Source organism: Talpa europaea (genome assembly GCF_964194135.1).
Source record: "Talpa europaea genome assembly, chromosome: 4".
NCBI lineage: Eukaryota > Metazoa > Chordata > Mammalia > Eulipotyphla > Talpidae > Talpa > Talpa europaea.
This window is the reverse complement of record NC_140070.1, coordinates 3,363,421-3,382,219: the sequence shown is the minus strand read 5'-3', so window position 1 is coordinate 3,382,219 and position 18,799 is coordinate 3,363,421. Positions and strand designations below refer to the sequence as shown.

The following is an 18,799-nucleotide window of genomic DNA, read 5'->3' as shown; positions in this document are numbered from 1 at the left end:
TTTATTTGCTACTGAAACTGAAAGAGCGCAGCAAAAATCTTATTACAGCCCAAGTTGTTGAAAACCAGAAATCTGGGGAAAGCGCCCGCCCTGCCAGGCCGGGCGACGCCAGTAGGTGCCCCTGCCCTCCCGCCACACACCTGCTGGCTGCGGGGTCCCGCGCTGGGCCCGAGCTCACTGACTCAGTTGGGAACACGAGCCCAGTGGTGGAACGAAAGTATCCTGAGGCCCCCCAAATGCAAGCTGCGGGTTCCTTGCTGTGACTAAATCACCACAGGAAGGACAAAGATGCAAGAAAAGAGACGCCAGACTCGGGCTGCAGCTGGGGACGATGCTGGCAGGACGTCTGTCGAGCAGAGCCACTTCCCAAGAGGTACATGCTGGGCTCAAAATGACTGCCAGGAAAGCAGCTCCAGAACAAGGTCTACGGCCCTGCAGGCCCGTGTCCCTGCTCCCTTCTCAGGAGACCTGAGTCCAGGCAGAGAGGGCGGCCACACTGGACTTTCTTATTCTTTTCCTCATCTCTGTTTTTTCCCCATATTTCTTCTTGAGGCTGACAGAGCTGGTCGAGGTGCTGGCTCTTTGTTTGCTTTTTACCACCCTTGCCCTCAGCTCTCCCACCCTCTCGCAGGGTGAGCCATCACCAGCCAGTGGCCTGGGAGGGTCCTCTGGGGCCGTGTTGGGGTGGACATTCTGGTAGAAGGGGAGGTACCAGGTGGAGACACCCACCCAAGGATCTTCTTCCACCGCTCCCATCAGGTCATGCGGCCACTGAATCTCGACTGGGAACTGTCTTCAGAGCAGGTCTGGAGACTCGGGGTCAAGGTTGAGATAAACTTCTTTGGTGAGTCCTCGGGGGTCCAGTCGCATACACCTTCCTGCAGGATTTACATACTTCAACAAAAAAGAGCTGTTTTTCAAGAAGCTATTCTTAATGTCACCATTCTTAATGCCTTATGGAAGCTCATTTTTATCAAACGTTTTATGAGGCAGTAGCCCACAGCACTGAGTGGCGTTCAGCGTGTACGTTTAGCACATGGAGAAAAGGAGCCATCCAAGACGTCCTATGGAACCAAAAAATGCTATTTAATTCTTTCATAAATCACGGAGTTTTAAAGGTCTCAAGGAGAAAGAAAACATCCTTTTCCTCGCTCCCATGGGCTCACTTTGTCCTCACAACGTCCTCTCCGGCGCAGGCACCACCACACACCGTGGCCAGCTGTGTTTCCCAAAGATGGCCCCACCGAGGCACAGCCCTTCCTTTGGGGGCCCTGCCCTTCCTCCATGGAGAGATGCGTCTGCTTCCTCTTCCCAAGGACCAGCAGAGCTTTAGACAGCTTGAGCGAGAGCATGTCACCACGACACCGTGGACTCCCGAGGCCGGAACGAGAGGGCGGCAGGGCTTCCACCAGCTTCTTGCTCTCCACGAGCCTGACTTGGAACCTGCCACCCGACGGAGCAGGTGTCCTGTCCACGGCCGCCCAAGCCCTCCAGCCAACAGGCAGCCAACACCCCGGCCTGGGGGACCCAGCCTTCTCTGGTGAATCCAGCCCCCAAGTCTTCCAGGGAGGCCCAAGACAGCTCGGAGGAGCGAAAAGCCACCCCGCCTACAGGAACCATGAGGTAACAGGTGGGTATCCGTGTTCTGAGCCACTAACCTCTGGAGGCATTCTGCTCCACAGCCACGTAAAGCTGCACACCTCCTGGGCGAGGAACACAGGGAGGCGCCATGTGAGCCATGCGCGGTGGGGCAAGAGCAGACCGAAACAACAGCGTCCAGACTGAGGTTCCCAGAAGAAGAGTGTTGAAAGTTCCAGGTCTCCACTGGCACTCAGGACAGCGGCCTCTCCGTGCGCAGGCTCGAACCCCTGGCCTCGTTTTGACACAGGTAACGCCTTCACACAGTCACGACAGCACTTTCCTAGAACCCACACCCCAGAGAGGCTTGGGCAACAGCTCTTGGTCGGTGACAATAAGCCAGAACCTTCCCAGAACACTGCACAAAGCACTTTCACAACACTAATGCCATCTCCGGAAAACACCCCAGTCAGATGTGAGGCAGGGATTCCACCCCAGATCTCCTGACTCCAAATCCAGTGCTTTCCAACTCCACCCGAAAGGACAGGCATGGACACCTCCCAGCTGCGTTCTTCACCACGGCCTCTAGGCATCCCCAGGGCACTCGCTGTGTGCCAGGCACCAGGCAAGCTTACCTCTCTCATGTCTGCTCTCCATTTCCAGGGTCGGTCTCCATTTCCAGCCGATCTCTCGAGAAAGCTGTCTTGCCCACCTTGATCCAAACTCTACGCTGCTGGGCAGCAACTTTTCCTAATCCATCTCCTTGATCCTAACATTCAAAACTGCTCAAGATGACGCTTTTCCGAAACATAAAGACACAGGACTTAAATGTGCTCATCTGCTTTCAGGAGCTTCTGTAATCCAATCCCAGCTTACTTGAGAAAATCAATTTTCCTGCATTTAATAAGTAAGAAAAACCAAGTAATCTCTTCTTTCTTCCTCAAATTCACTTTGGTCAAAGCTTCAGGCCCCTTTGTTCAAACCATTATCCAAGTCCAGAAATGATGCTCAGTATATTCATCCTCAGCCCGGAAAGGTCCCTTCTCTCGAAGACCCTAAAATCCACTGAAGAGCCACAATGAACTATCCAAAACAATAAAATAACCAGATTCAGCCGTCTGGATTCTGGCTCACACAGGAGGAACTGCTGGGGGCTGCAGGAACACCTTCGGGAAGTGGCACACTTGAAAGGGTCTGGCTGACAGTAGGATGCCATCGGGCAGAAGCAGAAGCTGCCCAAGCCGAGGAAATACCTGGAAGTGACCCTCTGCCCCCTTCTCCCATTCACATCTGACCAGCCCCAGGCAAGGCTGTCTCCCTCCCAGGCTTCCTCGGCTGCTTCAGCCTGACCCAAGCTTTCTTCTCTGTCCAGCACACACGTCCCAGCGCTGAGTCAGCCAGTCTCATTGACTTGACAGCAATCCAGCAAGGGCTGGGGATCTGGTAAACGACACCCACCCAGCCCCCACTGTTTCCAGTTGTTCTAAAACCCACTGGCCACAGCCAGATTGTTTCTTGACTTACCGGGCATCTCCTTTGGAAAGATTAGTGTTTACAGGACTGAGAATAACCTTGTTCGCATCTACGTCCACCACGCATTTGGTGTGCAAGTCAATCTCTGCAGATTAAAAAAAAAAAAAGGAACAAGGAGTCAATTTTTTAAATTTATTTCAGAAAAAGCATTTGACAAAAATCTGACACTTTCATAAGAACATTCAACAAGCCAGGACCAGAACGGGGCAGGAAACGCCCTTGACCTGATAAACGGCATCGCGCCCCGCGGTGATGGTCAGAGCAGCTTCCCTCCGCATAGGGAAGGAGGCGGGTGGCTCTTGTCACAGCTCCTGCCCCACAATGTGCCCAAGGGCCCAGTCAGGGCCGCTGACAAGAAAAACAGGTAAAAAGCACCCAGACTGGAAAAAAGGAGTAAAACTATTTGCAGATGAGATGCCACATATAAAAAAATCCTAAAGAATTCACTAAAAATCTCCCAGGATAAATGAGTTCTGCAAAGTTGTGGGCTACAAGAGCAATACACAAATATCAAGTGTGTCTCTACATAACGGTGATGAAAAATCCAAAATAAAATTAAGAAAATTTCATTCAAAAGATGTAGGTACTTATGAGTAACCATAAAAGAAATGCAAGGTTTGCACGCTGAAAATGTCAAAACAGCATTGGAAGAAATTAAAGAATTAAATAAATGGAAGACATCCGAAGTGTGAGTTGAAAGACTTACATCTGTTAAGATGACAATACTTTCCAAACTGGTCCACAAGATTCAAAACAATCCCTGTCAAAATCCCAAGTGCTAGTATTTTTTTTTAAACGAAATTTAACAAGCGGATCCCACACTCTTTGTAGAGGTCCAAAATAGCCAAAATAAAAATAACCTTGAAAATAAGAGCAAAAATAGAAGGGACCACACACACCAATTTCAAACTTACTACAAAGTTGCGGTAATCAGGAATGTGGCATTACTAGGTGGATGGACATACAGCACGCTAGAATACAGCCCAGATACATACTTTCACATTCATGGTCAACTGATTTCAACAAAGGTGCCAAAACAATCCAATGAGGAAAGCACAGCCTTTTCAACTGGGTATCACAGGAAGAAAAAATATGCTGGACCACTTCCTAACATCATATGCAAAACTCAACTTGAGTAGGGGCCTCCCCGGTGGCGCAGCGGGTTGAGCGCAGTGCTGTGAAGCTGTTCGCAGCCTCAGCGGCACCAGTTCCATTTCTGCCCAGCCGGGGAGATTCCCACATGGCGCAACAGACCTCTCCTGTCTCGCCCGCTGCTCCCCTCAGCAGTGGATTTCGGTCCTTCTGCCTGCTCTGCTCCCCGCTCTGGCTCTGGTGAATTCTCTCATTCTCCCGCCTCTGGCCTGTACACCAGTGCTTGTATAAATAAATAAATCTTTAAAAAAAAAAAAAAACTCAATTCGAGTAGATACAGACATAAAAGTGTAAAAGCTAATACCATAAGGGTCAATCCGCGTGACTTGAGTTAGGTAATGGCTTCTTAGATACCAAAGGCACAAGAAACAAAGGAAAAATAAATAAATGAAAAATGGTGTGCTGCATGAGACACTATCAAGGGAACAAAAGGACAGCCTACAAACTTGAGGAGATGTAGTCAGTCACATAGCTAATGAGGGCCTTGTACCAGAAAATGTAAAAAACTCTTACAACTCAGTAGTAAAAAGACAAATAATCTAATCTGAAATGGGCAAAGGATCTAAGTAAACATCTCTCCCAAGAAGGTACAAAAATGACCAATAAAACACAAAGAAAAATGCTCAAAGTCATTAGGCATCAGAGAAATGCAAGTCAAAACCACAATGAGCTACCACTTCACACCTACTAGAATGACTAAAACCAGCAACGCATAACACAGGTGTTGGCAAGGATGTGGAAAAATTAAAAGCCTCCCCCATCACTGGGGGAAAAGCAAAATGATGCAAACTCTTTGGAAAACGAGTCTGGTGGTTCTTTGAAAGGTTAACCCCAGAGCCAGCATGTGACCAGCAACCCCCACTCCTCGCTGTAGACCCAGAGAAATCTCCATCCACACTAAAGCTGTACAAGAGTGTTCCAGCAGCACCGCTGGTTACTTGTGATCTTAAAGACAAGTGGGAGTTAAAAGTGGCGTGGCCGTAAGCAGCAGCAGTGGAACGCTACGCAGCAGTGGAAAGGAATACGCTAGTCGTGCTCGGCGAATAGAGCCAGTCACAGAAGTCTCCTGTGGTTCCACTGACATGTGGGCAAACCAAGGCAGGGAGTAGACGAGTTTCTGCCTGGGCCCGGGAAGGGGCGGCTGGGGGGTACGGCTCTCTGTGGGGGTGGTGAAGGTGGACTGAGATGTCTTGTGTGTACAGCCTGACACTGTGAGCACACGACCACCGCTCAATTGGTTGGCCAGTCGATAGGAGAACAACATCTCGATAAGGCTACTTGTTTTTAAAGGGCAGGCCGTGGCGTGTTTATGTTTTCCTACTTTGATATTCTTCTATTTTTCTCCACTGAAGGGTGAACCTGCCTGTTTCTGTTGGCCTTATTGCCACTACCCAAAGATAAGCGGGGAGGAAGGAGCTGCACTCCACTGGAGGCCTGCTGTTCTCAGGGAACCTTGGCCCAATGTCAACGTCAGACGCAGTATAACTTAAGAGCACTTCCACAGCCAGGAAAGGTCGTTTCCTTTTTCTTTTTTTTTTTTTTTCATTTTAACTTACATAACTGAAACAATTGGAAAAAAGAAACAGAAATGACCCTCCCTGTGCCTGCCACAACCTAACTTTTCTCATCAGTTATTCTATATTACCCATAGTTCTCAGAAATAGATTCTGTAAGTCCAGGAAACATAGTGTTCTTCCTTTTAGCCAATGCATTTTTCCTGCAAAGAAAACTGACAAGTTCAGAGCTGTGTTTTGCCTGAACGTGGACGACTAAGCCCTGAAAGGCACAGGTTGCCCGTGGCCCTCTACCCGGGAAGTCAAATATTTCTACTTCTGGGTCCTTAATCCACCCAAGACCTCACAAAAAAGCTGCCAGGAGGTCCAGTGCAAAAACCTTTCAAACACATAATGTCACTCCTTCCTTCCCTCAGGTCCCAGGACGTCTGCAAGCATCAGGCTCTGTCAACCCCACTCCTTCCTGGCCTCTGACACGCCCGCCAGCTGACTGCATGACACACACGCGCGCGTGAACAGCTCTGCGGAAGCTGCACCGTGACTCAGACCTGCTATCTCACCACCCACAACAGCGGTAGTGACCAGTTTCTTTTAGGAACGTCTGATCTGCACATTTGATTTGAGCAGAGGTGCTGCGAGTGGTCTGTGTGCAGGGTGCCTCCTCAAAGCCTGACGGGCTGTCGCGCAGAAGTCCCCCCAGCAGAGCTCTGTGTTCATGTCCAATGAGCGCGAGCTGAGCAGGGACCCGAGCTCTCCCTTCAACGTGAGCGTGCTTTTGCCCTCGTCTTCTTCACGCTCCCCTCTTCCCCCCTCCTGACTTCATCAGACACAACTAACAGTTTGGAAGCACTAAATGGCTTAATTAAAGAACCAACCCTGGAAAGCCTATCACACAAAAACACCTAATATAACCCGTAGATCCAACCCAGACTCATTTTGTCCTATAGCTGCAACACTTACAAATGTGGCTACATCCAACACCCACCAAAGGGGACCTTTCACATACATACTATCTACACCTCTTGATTCACTCAGTTTGAGTCATCAAACAAATGTCACCCGGCTCCGCTGACTGACAGCAAGTTACCGGGAGAAGGTGGGGAGACATCTGGACACACCCGAGCGAATCAAAGTAGTGAAGTGTGAAGAGAGTCCAGGGTTCACATTTATCAAAAATAAAATTAATAAAAAATGTTAGTGTATCATCAAATTTTACTAGTTGGTTGAATTAAATTATACTGCACATGATTCTAAATAGGAACCCACAGGCAACGTCTTACTCTCGATACTGCTTGAAAGCAAGGGATTGATTGAGTAGCACTAACAAAATCATCTCTTAAATGGAAATGGAATTTGAAAGCAAAACCTCCCCCAAAGACCAAAAGATAAACACCTTCCTCTTAGTTGGGACTAATGCTTAGAAAGGGCCCAGCTGCTGTGCACCACCTTGGCCAGAGTATCGCCGATGTACCCCTGTGTTCCACTCACGGCGGCCAAAAAATGGACACCATTCAACACGGTCCATCGGCAGGGTAGGGAGTGAACAGTGTGGTACTTACATTCCACTCAGCCTTAAAAAGGTCCTGGAGCAGTTACACTCAAAGAGACGGAAAGTAAAATGGGGGTTGCCTGGGGCTGGGAGAGAGCCCATGCACAGTGTGTCTTGGGTATGGAGGAGTTTCTGTTTCGTAAGATTAACATGTTCTGGATCTGGGCAGCAGAGGGGACGGGTGTGCAACGGCATGAATGCACGATTCCAGTGTTCAAGGTTCTATTATGCTCACTTCACCGCAATAAAAGGAGTAGCACTAAGTGCTCATCATTAATATAATAAGTAACACATGGACAACAGTTGGTGCCTAGTGAGGCCTAAAATAACGAGATTGGGATTTAATTAGTACTACATCTGAAAACCAATAAAAGCCATCATGATCTTAAAGTTAACTGGTGCGGTAAGTTTATGTCATGACAAATCGTGCTTCCGCGGGCTCAGAACCAGGCATGCCTTGATGTACCCGAGAGTCCTTAAAGAAAGTTCTCCACTGATATTAAAGATCCCATATTATCTCCCATACAAAATCCCTTCCCAGTTCAAATTCCTGGGAATCTTAAAATATGGATCTTAAAATATCAACTGCTGACAATTCAGTTTATTGTGTCAGCAACTTAGTCACCTTGTAAAAGTGAACAATAATCTGGAACAAGTCTTTCCTCCATGTGCGAATCAGCTTTGGCTCATTCCCCAGTGACATCACAGAGAAATCTGGGCAGGCCTGGGAGACGCCCTTGCAGGCAAGACCACGTTTTTCCCGAGGACTTTCCGCGTTCTTGGGTGAACAAATACTTCTGAGGGGCCCACTTTGCAGCCTGCTCTCCTTATTCTCGAAAATTAGCGATACTTTTCAAACAAGTTCTAGGGCCACGGGCTATCAATATATTCTCTTTACTTACGGGTGATACTCCTTAAAAGCCAACTCCAACTTTCTCTCCAATTCATTTAGCTCCTTGCTTAAAAAGAAGACAGTAAGTTATTCATGAGATTCGGTTTTTGATTAAGTCGCAAACCTCGCTACATGTGGCTTTCTTTTTCATGATCATGTCCTGGGCCTGCTGGTTGACACATCTACACACAGAGGAATAAAATATTCTCCACTAACATTTCAGATATGAAAGAACGGCTTCCACAACTGCAATGTAATATTCTTATTGAAAGCACAGAATTCCACTCATCTGTCTTTACCATGCTTTTAAGTTGCTTGGCACCCCCTTTTAGATGGAGGCCCATGACCCAGGGGGAATAAAGATTAGGTGGTGCCACACAGCAAAAGCAAGTCAGCCTTTTGCTTTCTAATAAGAGATGCATAAAACATGTTAATCACCTGCTTTGTATTTTTATCAGTGAACAAGAAAATCCAGTCAATAAATTTTAAGAAGCATAAACATGTAACCAAGCTCTAAGAAGGCTAAAGAAAGTTGCGGGGTGGAGGAAGAGCCAGGGCATCTGATATGGGGAAGAAAGTCACGGCGTGAAAACAACTACAATAATCCAAGTGGCCCAAGATAAAGCATATGTATGTATAAAACTATTCAGCCTCAGAGGGCTAGGAATCAGGTATGTAAAAACTAAGATGGCTGAACCAGAATAGCCAAAACAATCTTGAAAAAGAACAAACTAGGAGGACACACTCACCACTTTCAAATCTCACTGCAAAGCTACAGTAATCAAGATAGTATGGCACTGGGCCTCCCTGGTGGCGCAGTGGGTTGAGCGCAGTGCTGTGAAGCTGTCCGCAGCCTCTGCAGTCTGGGTTCGATTCCTGGCCGGCCAGGGAGATTCCCACAAGGTGCAGCAGGCCTCTCCTGTCTCGCCCGCTGCTCCCCTCAGCAGTGTGTTTCTTTAGTCTGCCTGTTCTGTTCCCTGCTCTGTCTCTGGTGAATCCTCTCACCCTCCCGCACCTCTGGCCTGTACCCCAGTTATTGTATAAAAATAAATAAATCCTTAAAAAAAAAAAAAAACACAAAAGAGTATGGCACTAACATGAGGACATGTGTACAAATGGTGAGTCCAGAAACCCACTGCCACACTGATGGCCAACTGCCTTCGACGGGTGCCCCAAGAACCACCAGGGGAAAGTACAGTCGTTTCAGAAATGGTGCTGGACAGCTGGCTCTGGGAAGAATGAGGGTGGACCGCACCTCACAGTCAGAAATTTCTCACACAGTCAGAAATCAGCTCCAAGTGACTGAAGACAGGAATGTAAGTGCTAAAAACAACAAAACTCTTAGGAAAAAAGCAGGCATGTATCCACGTGACTTTGGGTTAGGTAATGGTTTCTTAGATGTGACATCAAAAGCGCAGGCAACAAAAGAAAAAAACAGATAAATTGGACCACATCAAAATTACAAACTTGGTGCTTCAAAGGACCCCTTTAAGAGAGTGAAAAAGCAACCCACAACGCTGAGAAAATACCTGCAAATCGCAGAGAAGATAAGGGGCTGAGATCCAGGATAGACAGAGAAGCCTTACAAGTCAAAAATAATGAGATAAATAGTCCAATTTCAGAACTAAGAAAGTTATTTGAACAAAGTTCTCCAAAAACATACAAGTGGCCAGTGAGCATGTAAGAAGATGCTCAACATCATCAGACAGTGGGAACACAGATCACAGCCACCCTGGGGAGACTCTCTACACACACAGGGACAATGACAGCCACAGAGCAGAGCAGGACACTGCTGACAAGCTGGGGCCCTGGGCCTTCACACACTGTGGACAGGAATGTGACATGGTGCTGGCTCTGGAAACCAACCCAGCAGCACCTCAAAAGTCAGTGACCACATGACCCAACAATTCCTCTCCCACACGTGCAGAGTAAAGTCTGTGTGTGTGATTCCACTCACATGGATTGTCCACAACAGCCAAAGCCATGGAGACACAGCCACGAGACCAGGCCCACGTGGGGGCGGGAGGAAAGTGTCAGCTACCAGTACAGCTGTGTCTCTGGGCAGTGAGAATATTCTAGAATTGGACAGGGGTGATGGCTGCACGCTTCTGCCAACACACTATTCACTTCTGATATGTGAATTCTAGCTCGAAAAAAAAATTAAAAATGAGGACTTAGAAGGAATGACCCCGCAGCCCGCAGCAGACAGATAATGTGACTGCGGTCCTTTAAGCTCCTTCTAAGCACTCGTGACTCAAGATCCCAGCTCACCCAGCTCTCACTCTCAATAAAGGACCTCACTTACCACCCCCTCAAAACAACACAGCCCTCCCAGGCTTCCCCATTCTATAGTCACTCCCTTCCTCTCATATTTCAATGTTTCCCCTCCTTATTGGCTCTCTCTCTCCGCTACAACAAGGCTCAAGCATCTCCTAAAATAAAATATAAATTCAGGCCTGGCCCTACCTGGCCACACCTGCAGATCCCATTCACTCCCCCACCTCCCTCCTACATGGGGCTTCCAGGAAGAGTGTCTACTCGGCGCTGGTATCGCTGATTCCTCAGTCCACTACCGACACTCATTCCTTGGAAATCTTTCAAAACTGACCACTGGCTACCATGACCCCAAATCCTGAACAGACCCAGTGCCCCCCGAGGGCCCTTCCCGTGAGACTGACGACTACCGCTTCCTTCTGCGCACGCCTTTCTCCCTGGCCTCACATGACCCCCGCTGAGTCCCACATCTCCCTTCTTGGCCTGTCACCTCCTCTCCCATGCAGCTCCATGTGGTGTTCCTCCTTCCACCTGCAGCGATGGCCCCATGCGCACGCATCCCAGCCCCTCGGCGTCAGCCCCTTCACAAACAGCAGCCTCGGGCCCCTCTATGGCTGCACTTCAGGCAGCCGAAACTCGGGGCCCTGCTGCGCTCCCTCTTCCTCACTGCAGGCGGAGTGTGCGGCAGATGACGGGCGCTGGCTGTGTGTTCCTGAACCTTCCAGAATGGAATTCATCATTTCCCAGCCTCACCTCAAACCCGCGCTCATTCACTTAGTCACCGAAACCATCGTACGCTGAACCTTGGCAGTCTTCCTGCAGTTTCTCAATTCCAGAAGCTTCCATACCACCTTGACGCATTCCTGCTGGAAATACCTAGAATGCAAGACCCTAAGTGCTCTTTCCCCGGCCCAACCCTCCGGTTGCGGGTCAAGGCCTTGCGGGACCAGGACTTCCTTGGGGACAAAGCAGCTCACTCAGCACCGAAGAGCTGGGGTTCCCAGCCTGAGACCCTCAGATGCTGCACAAGCCCACGGCAGGCCCACCCTCCACCTGGGCTCCTCCTTGTCCCCCCAGGGCAAGTCCCATGTCTTCCAGCAGCACCCCTGGCAGGAGCAGTCGACTCAGCAGCTCAGAGCAGGCCGGGCGTGATGGACCCTCCTCCTCCGGCGCGGCTTCCACGGCCGCTGCTCTGTTCAAACGCCTGCCGTGCGGTCCCGGGGACTCATGCCCTAGCACACTCTGCCTGCTCCTCACGGCAGGACTTCCCAGGCCTCCACCCCCATTCCTCACCCCCAGAACTCCAGGGCCGAGCTCTCTGCCTTGGTTCCAATCCCATGTCTCCGCTTGATCAGTGAGTCCGGTTTTCTCCTCTCTGAAATGGGGCCACAGTACAAACGCTTCCAGCGTCTTCATGAGGATGAACTGGGCACCACACAACTGCTGTGATTCAAACCAATACTGTCTCCCTCCCGCAGCCTGCATGCTCCCAGGGCTTCCTCACTGTGCGTGCAACACCGGCTGAGCCCCACAGCGCAGGGTGTGGGCACCCCCGCGTGCCTTTTCCATCATCCTTTCCAACTCACTGCCCAGCTCCCCCAGCCCGGCCCTACCTCTGCAGTCCCTGACGCAAGGACATCCCTGCCCGGTGTGCGGGTGTCCGAGAACTGGCACACCTGGGCAGCTCTCGCTCCCGACAAAAAGTGAGCCTCGCAATCAGAGGTGAGGGCGTACGCTTCCCGCGCACCCTACACGCCTTTGCAAATAATGTAAGCTGAGGAGACCAGGCCCCTTTAAAAACCAATGTGTTCAACAGAGTAGAGCACAGGCCTGGATGGCACAGGAGGTGAAGTTCAATCCCCAACTGCTTTGGGATTCTGGGAAAGTTACCTAACTTCTCGGAGAGCCCATCGAATCGAAATTCTCTCCCTTTTTCAGTTTTGTTTAAAGAACAAAATAATGTATAAAAAGTGCCAAATTCCACAGCTCACAAATAGAAAAGCTCTCCTAAAGTAGCTCTTATTTTTTCTCCATTTTTTCCTCCAATCAACACGTGTTGAATTGAAAGGGCTGGCTAATACCACCTTGGAAGGTCTCCGCGGCTTCTGAGAAGCAAAGCCCAGGACCAGTGGTGTGACAGGCGGCATCCCACAGCCACCACCAGAACCCCCCAGCACCCCCCACCCACAACCAATCCCGGCAGGGCACCCTGCGGTCTCTGCAGTTAACAAGGACCACCAAACACCAGGGCAGCTGATCAGATCGGCAGGCTCAGGGATCGATAATAAATTCACTGCACTCAACAAACATCCCAATTCACCTGCCTAATGAATAGCTTTGTCGGTGGCTTCTGTCTTCTAATGTAAGAACTGGCAGAGTTAGACACTGGTCATTGTCTTACGCAGAGAGGGGTAAAAGTCAATGCTAATTCAAACAAATTTTTATTTTCTTTTATGTTATAAAATTGTACTTTCTTCTAGCAAAGCCTCTGGCCCCATGTGTATCAACTCCATTTCAGTCCCTGGGTTGACAGCAGGAACAAAAGGATGTTGCAACAGACGTGTGTCTCATTCCCCATTAGCATATCACGCAGATGCTCGTAAAACAAGGATCTTCTGTTTTAGAAAATATGTCAGAAATTTCCATGCAGTCATCCTTAACTAAATCAGTTATCCTCTGGGAGGCTGAGAATGACCCGCAGCCTCAGGGTCAACACCACCTTCCTGCTTCAGATTCTGCCCTTCGTTTCCTAAGACTTAACTATTCCTGCAGGATCCTCTCCGACTCCCTCCTGTTTCCTCAGGTTTACCCTCTTTCTGGGTCGTGACGCCACACTAGCCGTTCCTGCTGACGCCGCCCAGCTAGGCCTCGAGGCAGGACAGCCATCTTGCTCTGACTTCTGTCCGTCTCTCTCCTTCATTGATGTACGAGGCCTACATGACGTTCTGAACAGCTAAAGAGAGCACATAGTCCAGACACCCTGCACCCAGACTCTGGGCGCAGTGAGGATTCAGGGCTCCCTACAGTACCACCCTGTGTTTCTAAGCTCACCCTTCTCTAGTCGAGGCACAGAAGCTCCTTTTTGGCAAGCTGCTCTAGTCTCCACTACCTCCACTTGCCAGGCTCATCCTCCTCCTCAGAGAACCAAGAGCATCCACCCCTCTGTGCCCGCATCAGGCACCCACTCCAATCTAGACATAGAGATCTCTATCTCTAAATTCCGATGTCTTCCTATCTCTTGATGTCTCCCTCGCTTATCTGGCACTGAATTACCAGCAATCTGTTCAGAGGTGTTTGCCTTTTAACCTTATCTTTCCACGTGACAGTCATTTCCTCATGTGGGCGAGCCATCATGGGCCCTTTGGAAACCTGATACCACAGAACTAGACAACACTCAAAGTTGCAGAAAGCAGGAACAACCACAGAACAACCAAGTTCCTTTCCAGCCCTGGCCCATTCCGGGTGGCATTTTCCCATGCGATGATCATGAGGAGATTCAGCCACACAGTTAAACATCCTTGTACACTCTGCTTTTTCTGCCAACAGTCTTTCTTGTCAATAGTCTTAATTTTCATCATTTTTTTGATGGCTGTATAGTAGTCTCTCCACTGAGATACGGCACCTTCATTTACTTAGGCACTGACTTCACTTAGACATTTTACATTCTTCATTGTGACTTTCGTTGCATCAAGTACTATGAAACACATAGTAAACCTCTGAGAAACAGCTGTTGAAATAAATTTCTTGCCCATGCTTCCTAACACTTGAAATAACCCATTTTCCCCCCCTGGTGGCACCACCGGAGGCTGGGTGGATAGGAAAGGTGTTTTCCAAACACTTTTCTTCATTGATTTATTTTGGTACTTGATCTTATACATAATTAAACATGGTAAGCCCCTGAGTAAAGGCAGTAAGATCACCTACCAGCTGGTTTGGGCCTGGTCAGCACTCGAGAATTGAATTCAGTATTTTTTCGGTGACTGAAATGAAGTTCTAAAACATCAAATTCCTGAACGAAAGAGTGTTACTGATCTAACTAGTACCCTCAATTATGGCTGTAAAACTTTCGACTCATTTAATAATTAGATTGGTTAATATGTATGAAAGGGTGTTCTTTACAGCCTAAACAAGAACACAACCGGTGTTACCTGGTGAGCTGTGCCAGTTGGAAAGATAACAAGAAAAGACAAACAGTGTCTGCAAATAGAACCTCAAGATCTCATGACTAAACACGCTTTCCCCTTTCTCTCACTGTTTAAATTCACATTTCAAATGAAGGAAAGCAAAAATGAAAGTTGGAATATTAAAATTATGTAAAATTACATATGCATGAAACAAACTGGAACAGAAATAAGAAAATGAAAGTGGGAATTGTTAGGAGGGAAGACTATGGAAGAACATTTCCTTTTTCTTGTTTTGTCAGTATACTGTTAAAATGTGTAACTAGAAAAATACTCCTGGCAAAAGCAGCCTGGTTCCACATGACAGTTCTTGGTATGACTGAATTAGGGCCTAATGCTTAAGGTTCAAATGTTAGCTTCCAAGCCCAGGTACCACTTAGCATAAAAAGACTGAATCACTCTTCCTCCCACGATATTAAATAAGACAACTAACCACCCGAACACAAGTGTGCAACCAGACACTGAATCACAGGTAGAACTTATTGTATGCTAGAAACTTGTCCCAATTTTACGATTTGCCTCGCCAGACAGCTAATGTGATTCCAAGTATCGAGCCTCTACATACAGTGGCCCCTTCTCATCTCATTCTCCTGTGCTGAGCGTGCTCTCCGAGGGTGCTTCTTGCACCAATATGCTAAGCGGGAAACAGTTATGACTGAAAAACTTATTTGTCATAATTACACACTATTACTTAAGACATTAATTTTCCCAGAAGTAATAATTGTTCAAAGAAATATAATTCTTTCCGAAGTTACTGGAAAGGAGTATGGTTTTGTTTCAGCCTTTTGAAACAAACTCTAGATAGCCACTCAAAACTCACTGGCTATAGAATTTCACTACGGCATATTCCATAATAACCTCCAGATTCATGTAAAAGACTCCTTCCACAATACCCTTCCAGACTGTAAACGGCTACAAAAGAGAAATAGAACTAACTTTAATGATCTGGGGTCATCACTGAAAAAAGTTCCCTGGAGTCTGCAGGAAACATCAAGGCCAGGTAAGCGGCGGTACCGGGCGAAGGAGGTGGGCTCCCTCCACCACAGCGCTTCTGCTCACAGGGCGCTGGGTCCATGTGCAAATCTTAATTTTAAAATGAGTGCAGCCAAAGAAACAGCTCCACAGTTGAAACTATCAGTCTAAAATTACAGTTCAAATTGTCATTCTATGCATCCCTCAAAACTCCAGTACGGACCCTTGTCACCATCTACGTCAGGACAATTTATAAGGAAAGGGGCAAGTCAAACACTGAAACTCGTGGGGGAGGAGAAGAAAAGGATTCCAACTGACTGAGCTCGGTCTTCCCGGTGGCGGCGGGTTAGCTGCCTCTTTCAGCGCTGACATTTCCAAGTTTTTTTTGTGCAAAGGACATTTTAAGAATGTGCTGAAATCACCCTTTCAGAATCAAATTCCAGTGCAGTGGGGCTTTATGTGGCTGGGCTTTGGGGGTTTTCATTACTGTAATGGTAATAAGTCTGAGGTGAGCTAAACTCAAGGTGCGGGACAGCAGCTTGGGGACACCGCCGGCCTTCCCGCCTGGCCTTCCCTTCTTCTGTCAGAGCAAGGAGGCGGGCGGCGAGGAGGCGAGGAGCGAAGCCCTCTCAGGCGAAGAAGAGTTCCCAGGAAAAGCTCTTCCAGGTCACCTGCCGGCGAAGACTGACCGAGCTGGGCCCCCAAGGCGGAGGCACTGCAGGGAGAGACCCCGTGGGGCGCCGCCACCTGAGCGGCCGCGGCTGACGCGCGTCCCTCACAGAAGCCACCACAGAGGAGGAAACGGGAGAACGACCCGGCATGTCTCCCTGGACGTGACACACAGTCACCAACAGGAGTTGCAGAAACAGCTCAGAAAACGGCTCTGGGCTGAGGGCGGGTCCTGAAGAGAGAAGCGTCTGATCCGTGAGGAGACACCCGGGCCCGGGCGCCCGGTCAGCGGTCAGGGGCGAGCCCCGGGGGGCGGCCCCGGCCAGGGAGGGGGGGCCTGCGCCCCCCGCCCCCCGCCCCGCCCCCCCCGCGGCCCCGGGGCCCCCGCCCGGCGCCCGCCTGTCAGGGGTGACTCGAGGCTCGCCCGGCCGTGGCCTCCCCGCTGCCCACACCCGGGAGCGCCCGAGAGATACAGTTTCACAAGAATCTTGGCGCTTGGGCTATTTATTGTTGGGACGACGAGCGGCTCCGGCGGCGGCACGACTTTCCCAACCGTCCCGGGGCGGCGCGGGCGCAGGGCGCGCCGGGGTCCCCGTCCAGCCGGCTGTGCGGGGGGCGGGTCCGCGCGGCCGGGGGCACCTAGGGGACCCCGCGGGGCCTCCGCGGGAGCGGGCGTTCCGGGGGTCCGCCGGCCTCCCCGCCTTCTCCTGCCGCGGGCCCCGGGGCGCAGGCGGGGGGGCGCAGGCCGGGGCGCGGGGGGGCGCGGGGGGCGCGGGGGGCGCGGGGGGCGCGGGGGGCGCGGTGACAGCGGGGGGCGCGGCCGGGCGCCGCGGCGGGCGGAAGGGGCGGCGGCGGGCGCGGGGCCGTCGGGGGGGGCCCCGCGCGCCCCGACGCGCCTCAGGGGCGGGGCCGGCCGGACCCCCAGGCGGCCGCGGCGCGGGGCCGGGCGCGCAGGCACCTGCCGCCGCCAACGCCGAGGCGGCCCGCGCGGGCTGGGCGCTCACCTCTCCGGTTCATGGGCCGGACCCGGACGGCCACCTTCACTTTGGAGTCCCCCATGCTCCGCCGCGCGCTCGGCTTCCGTCTGCCGCGGCCGCCGGCGACTCTCGGGGCTGACCCGGCGGGAGGGGGCGACGGGGCGGGGCCTGCGGGGGCGGGGCCTGCGGGGGCGGGGCCGGCCGCGGCCGTCGGGGCGGGGCGTGAGGGGCGTGGTCGGGGCCGGGCCGGCGCGGGCCTGGCGGGGGAGGGGCCCGCGGGGTCACGGGGGCGGGGCCGGCGCGGGGTCCCGCGGGGCCTGCCGGGACTTGTAGTCCGCGGGCGGGCGGGCTGGCCCGCTGCGGGCGTGCGGTGCTGGCCGCCACTTGTCTCTGCCCCTCTGCTCCCTCGTCCGTCTCTCAACCCTGGGACCCAAGTTGTAGAGGAGCCGAGGCCTCCCCTGAAAACAAGCGGTGGAATAGGTGGTCTCGGGGACCCTACGATCTCTCCAGACTCATTGCCTGTCCATCGATTATTTTCTCGGCCTGGGGCGCCCTCCCGGCCCTGTTTGCAGAGCCCGTGCTTCAAGACAGGCCAGACGCACCGTGTCGGGTCATCTTCGCAGAGGCCCAGGTTAGCCCCGCACCCCCTCCCCACTTCAGGCCGGGACCTTGGACTCTGGAAGCAACTTGCGTGCAGCGCGGCCGCGGGCCCCGGGGTGTGACCGCTCGGTGCTGGTCTTCCCACGTGTTGTGGGGCCGGTTACAGTGCCTGCTTTGTGGGGCTGCTGCGAGGCTGAACTGATACGCTGCATAAAGCTCTTAAAAACTCCCGGGCTGATGAAGTGCTCTGTAAATGTTATTGTCTTTGCTCTGTTGTTGCATTTATGGTGCTACTATCTATATCTCCCTAGTAAGTGTTTAAGTCACGTCTTCTAGGTGTAACCTGGAGTGGAGACGGGGACACATTTTTTGAGTGAATGAATCAATGAGGGAAACCACAGTAAAATCGACTCTTACTAAGCCCTACCAGAGAATAGGAGCTCGTGGCCTGTGGACCAAATGGGGCCTTCAAATGTATTCTATTTGTCCCAACAGTATAGAATAGGGCAATGAAAATAGGGAGATTTGCACACACCATTCTGGGCCAGCATTGCCTGCTGGAAATAGTGGGTTGGGACCCAGTATGGGTGACTGCTTTTACAGAGGCAGGTCTCTGGGCCAGAGCCCCCTTGGGTGTCTCTGCCACTCACATGTCTGAGGCCCAGGCAATTGTGCCACCTCTTTGAACATGTTTACGTGAGAGGACAGAAATCAACCATTTTTAAGAGCAATACAAACACACTTTCCCTCTTACCAACCATCCTGTGGTTGAAGGAGTTCAGTGCCAGCTGAGTTGTGAGGAAGGGTAAGGGCACCTGGACCTTCCCTGCCTGGAATGAGCCTAGAAGCCACGAGGCAGAGTGAAATAAGCCAGATACACACAAAAGCCAGATCCTGCTCCAGTGAGG

The 18,799-nt window shown here is 51.0% G+C and overlaps 1 protein-coding gene across 2 annotated transcripts in view; it reads right to left on the bottom strand.

Moving 5' to 3' along the window:
* Positions 1-17,373, bottom strand: part of KIF13B (kinesin family member 13B) — a gene marked incomplete at both ends in the record, with an annotated part of 127,182 nt that extends 109,809 nt beyond the window's left edge. For both annotated transcript variants that reach the window (XM_084232303.1, XM_084232304.1), the window contains 2 exons: positions 3,103-3,196; positions 17,319-17,373. In XM_084232303.1, coding sequence (XP_084088429.1) covers positions 3,103-3,196; positions 17,319-17,373 — 149 coding nt within the window. The remainder of the gene's footprint in view (positions 1-3,102; positions 3,197-17,318) is intronic.
* Positions 17,374-18,799: the final 1,426 nt, after the last annotated feature.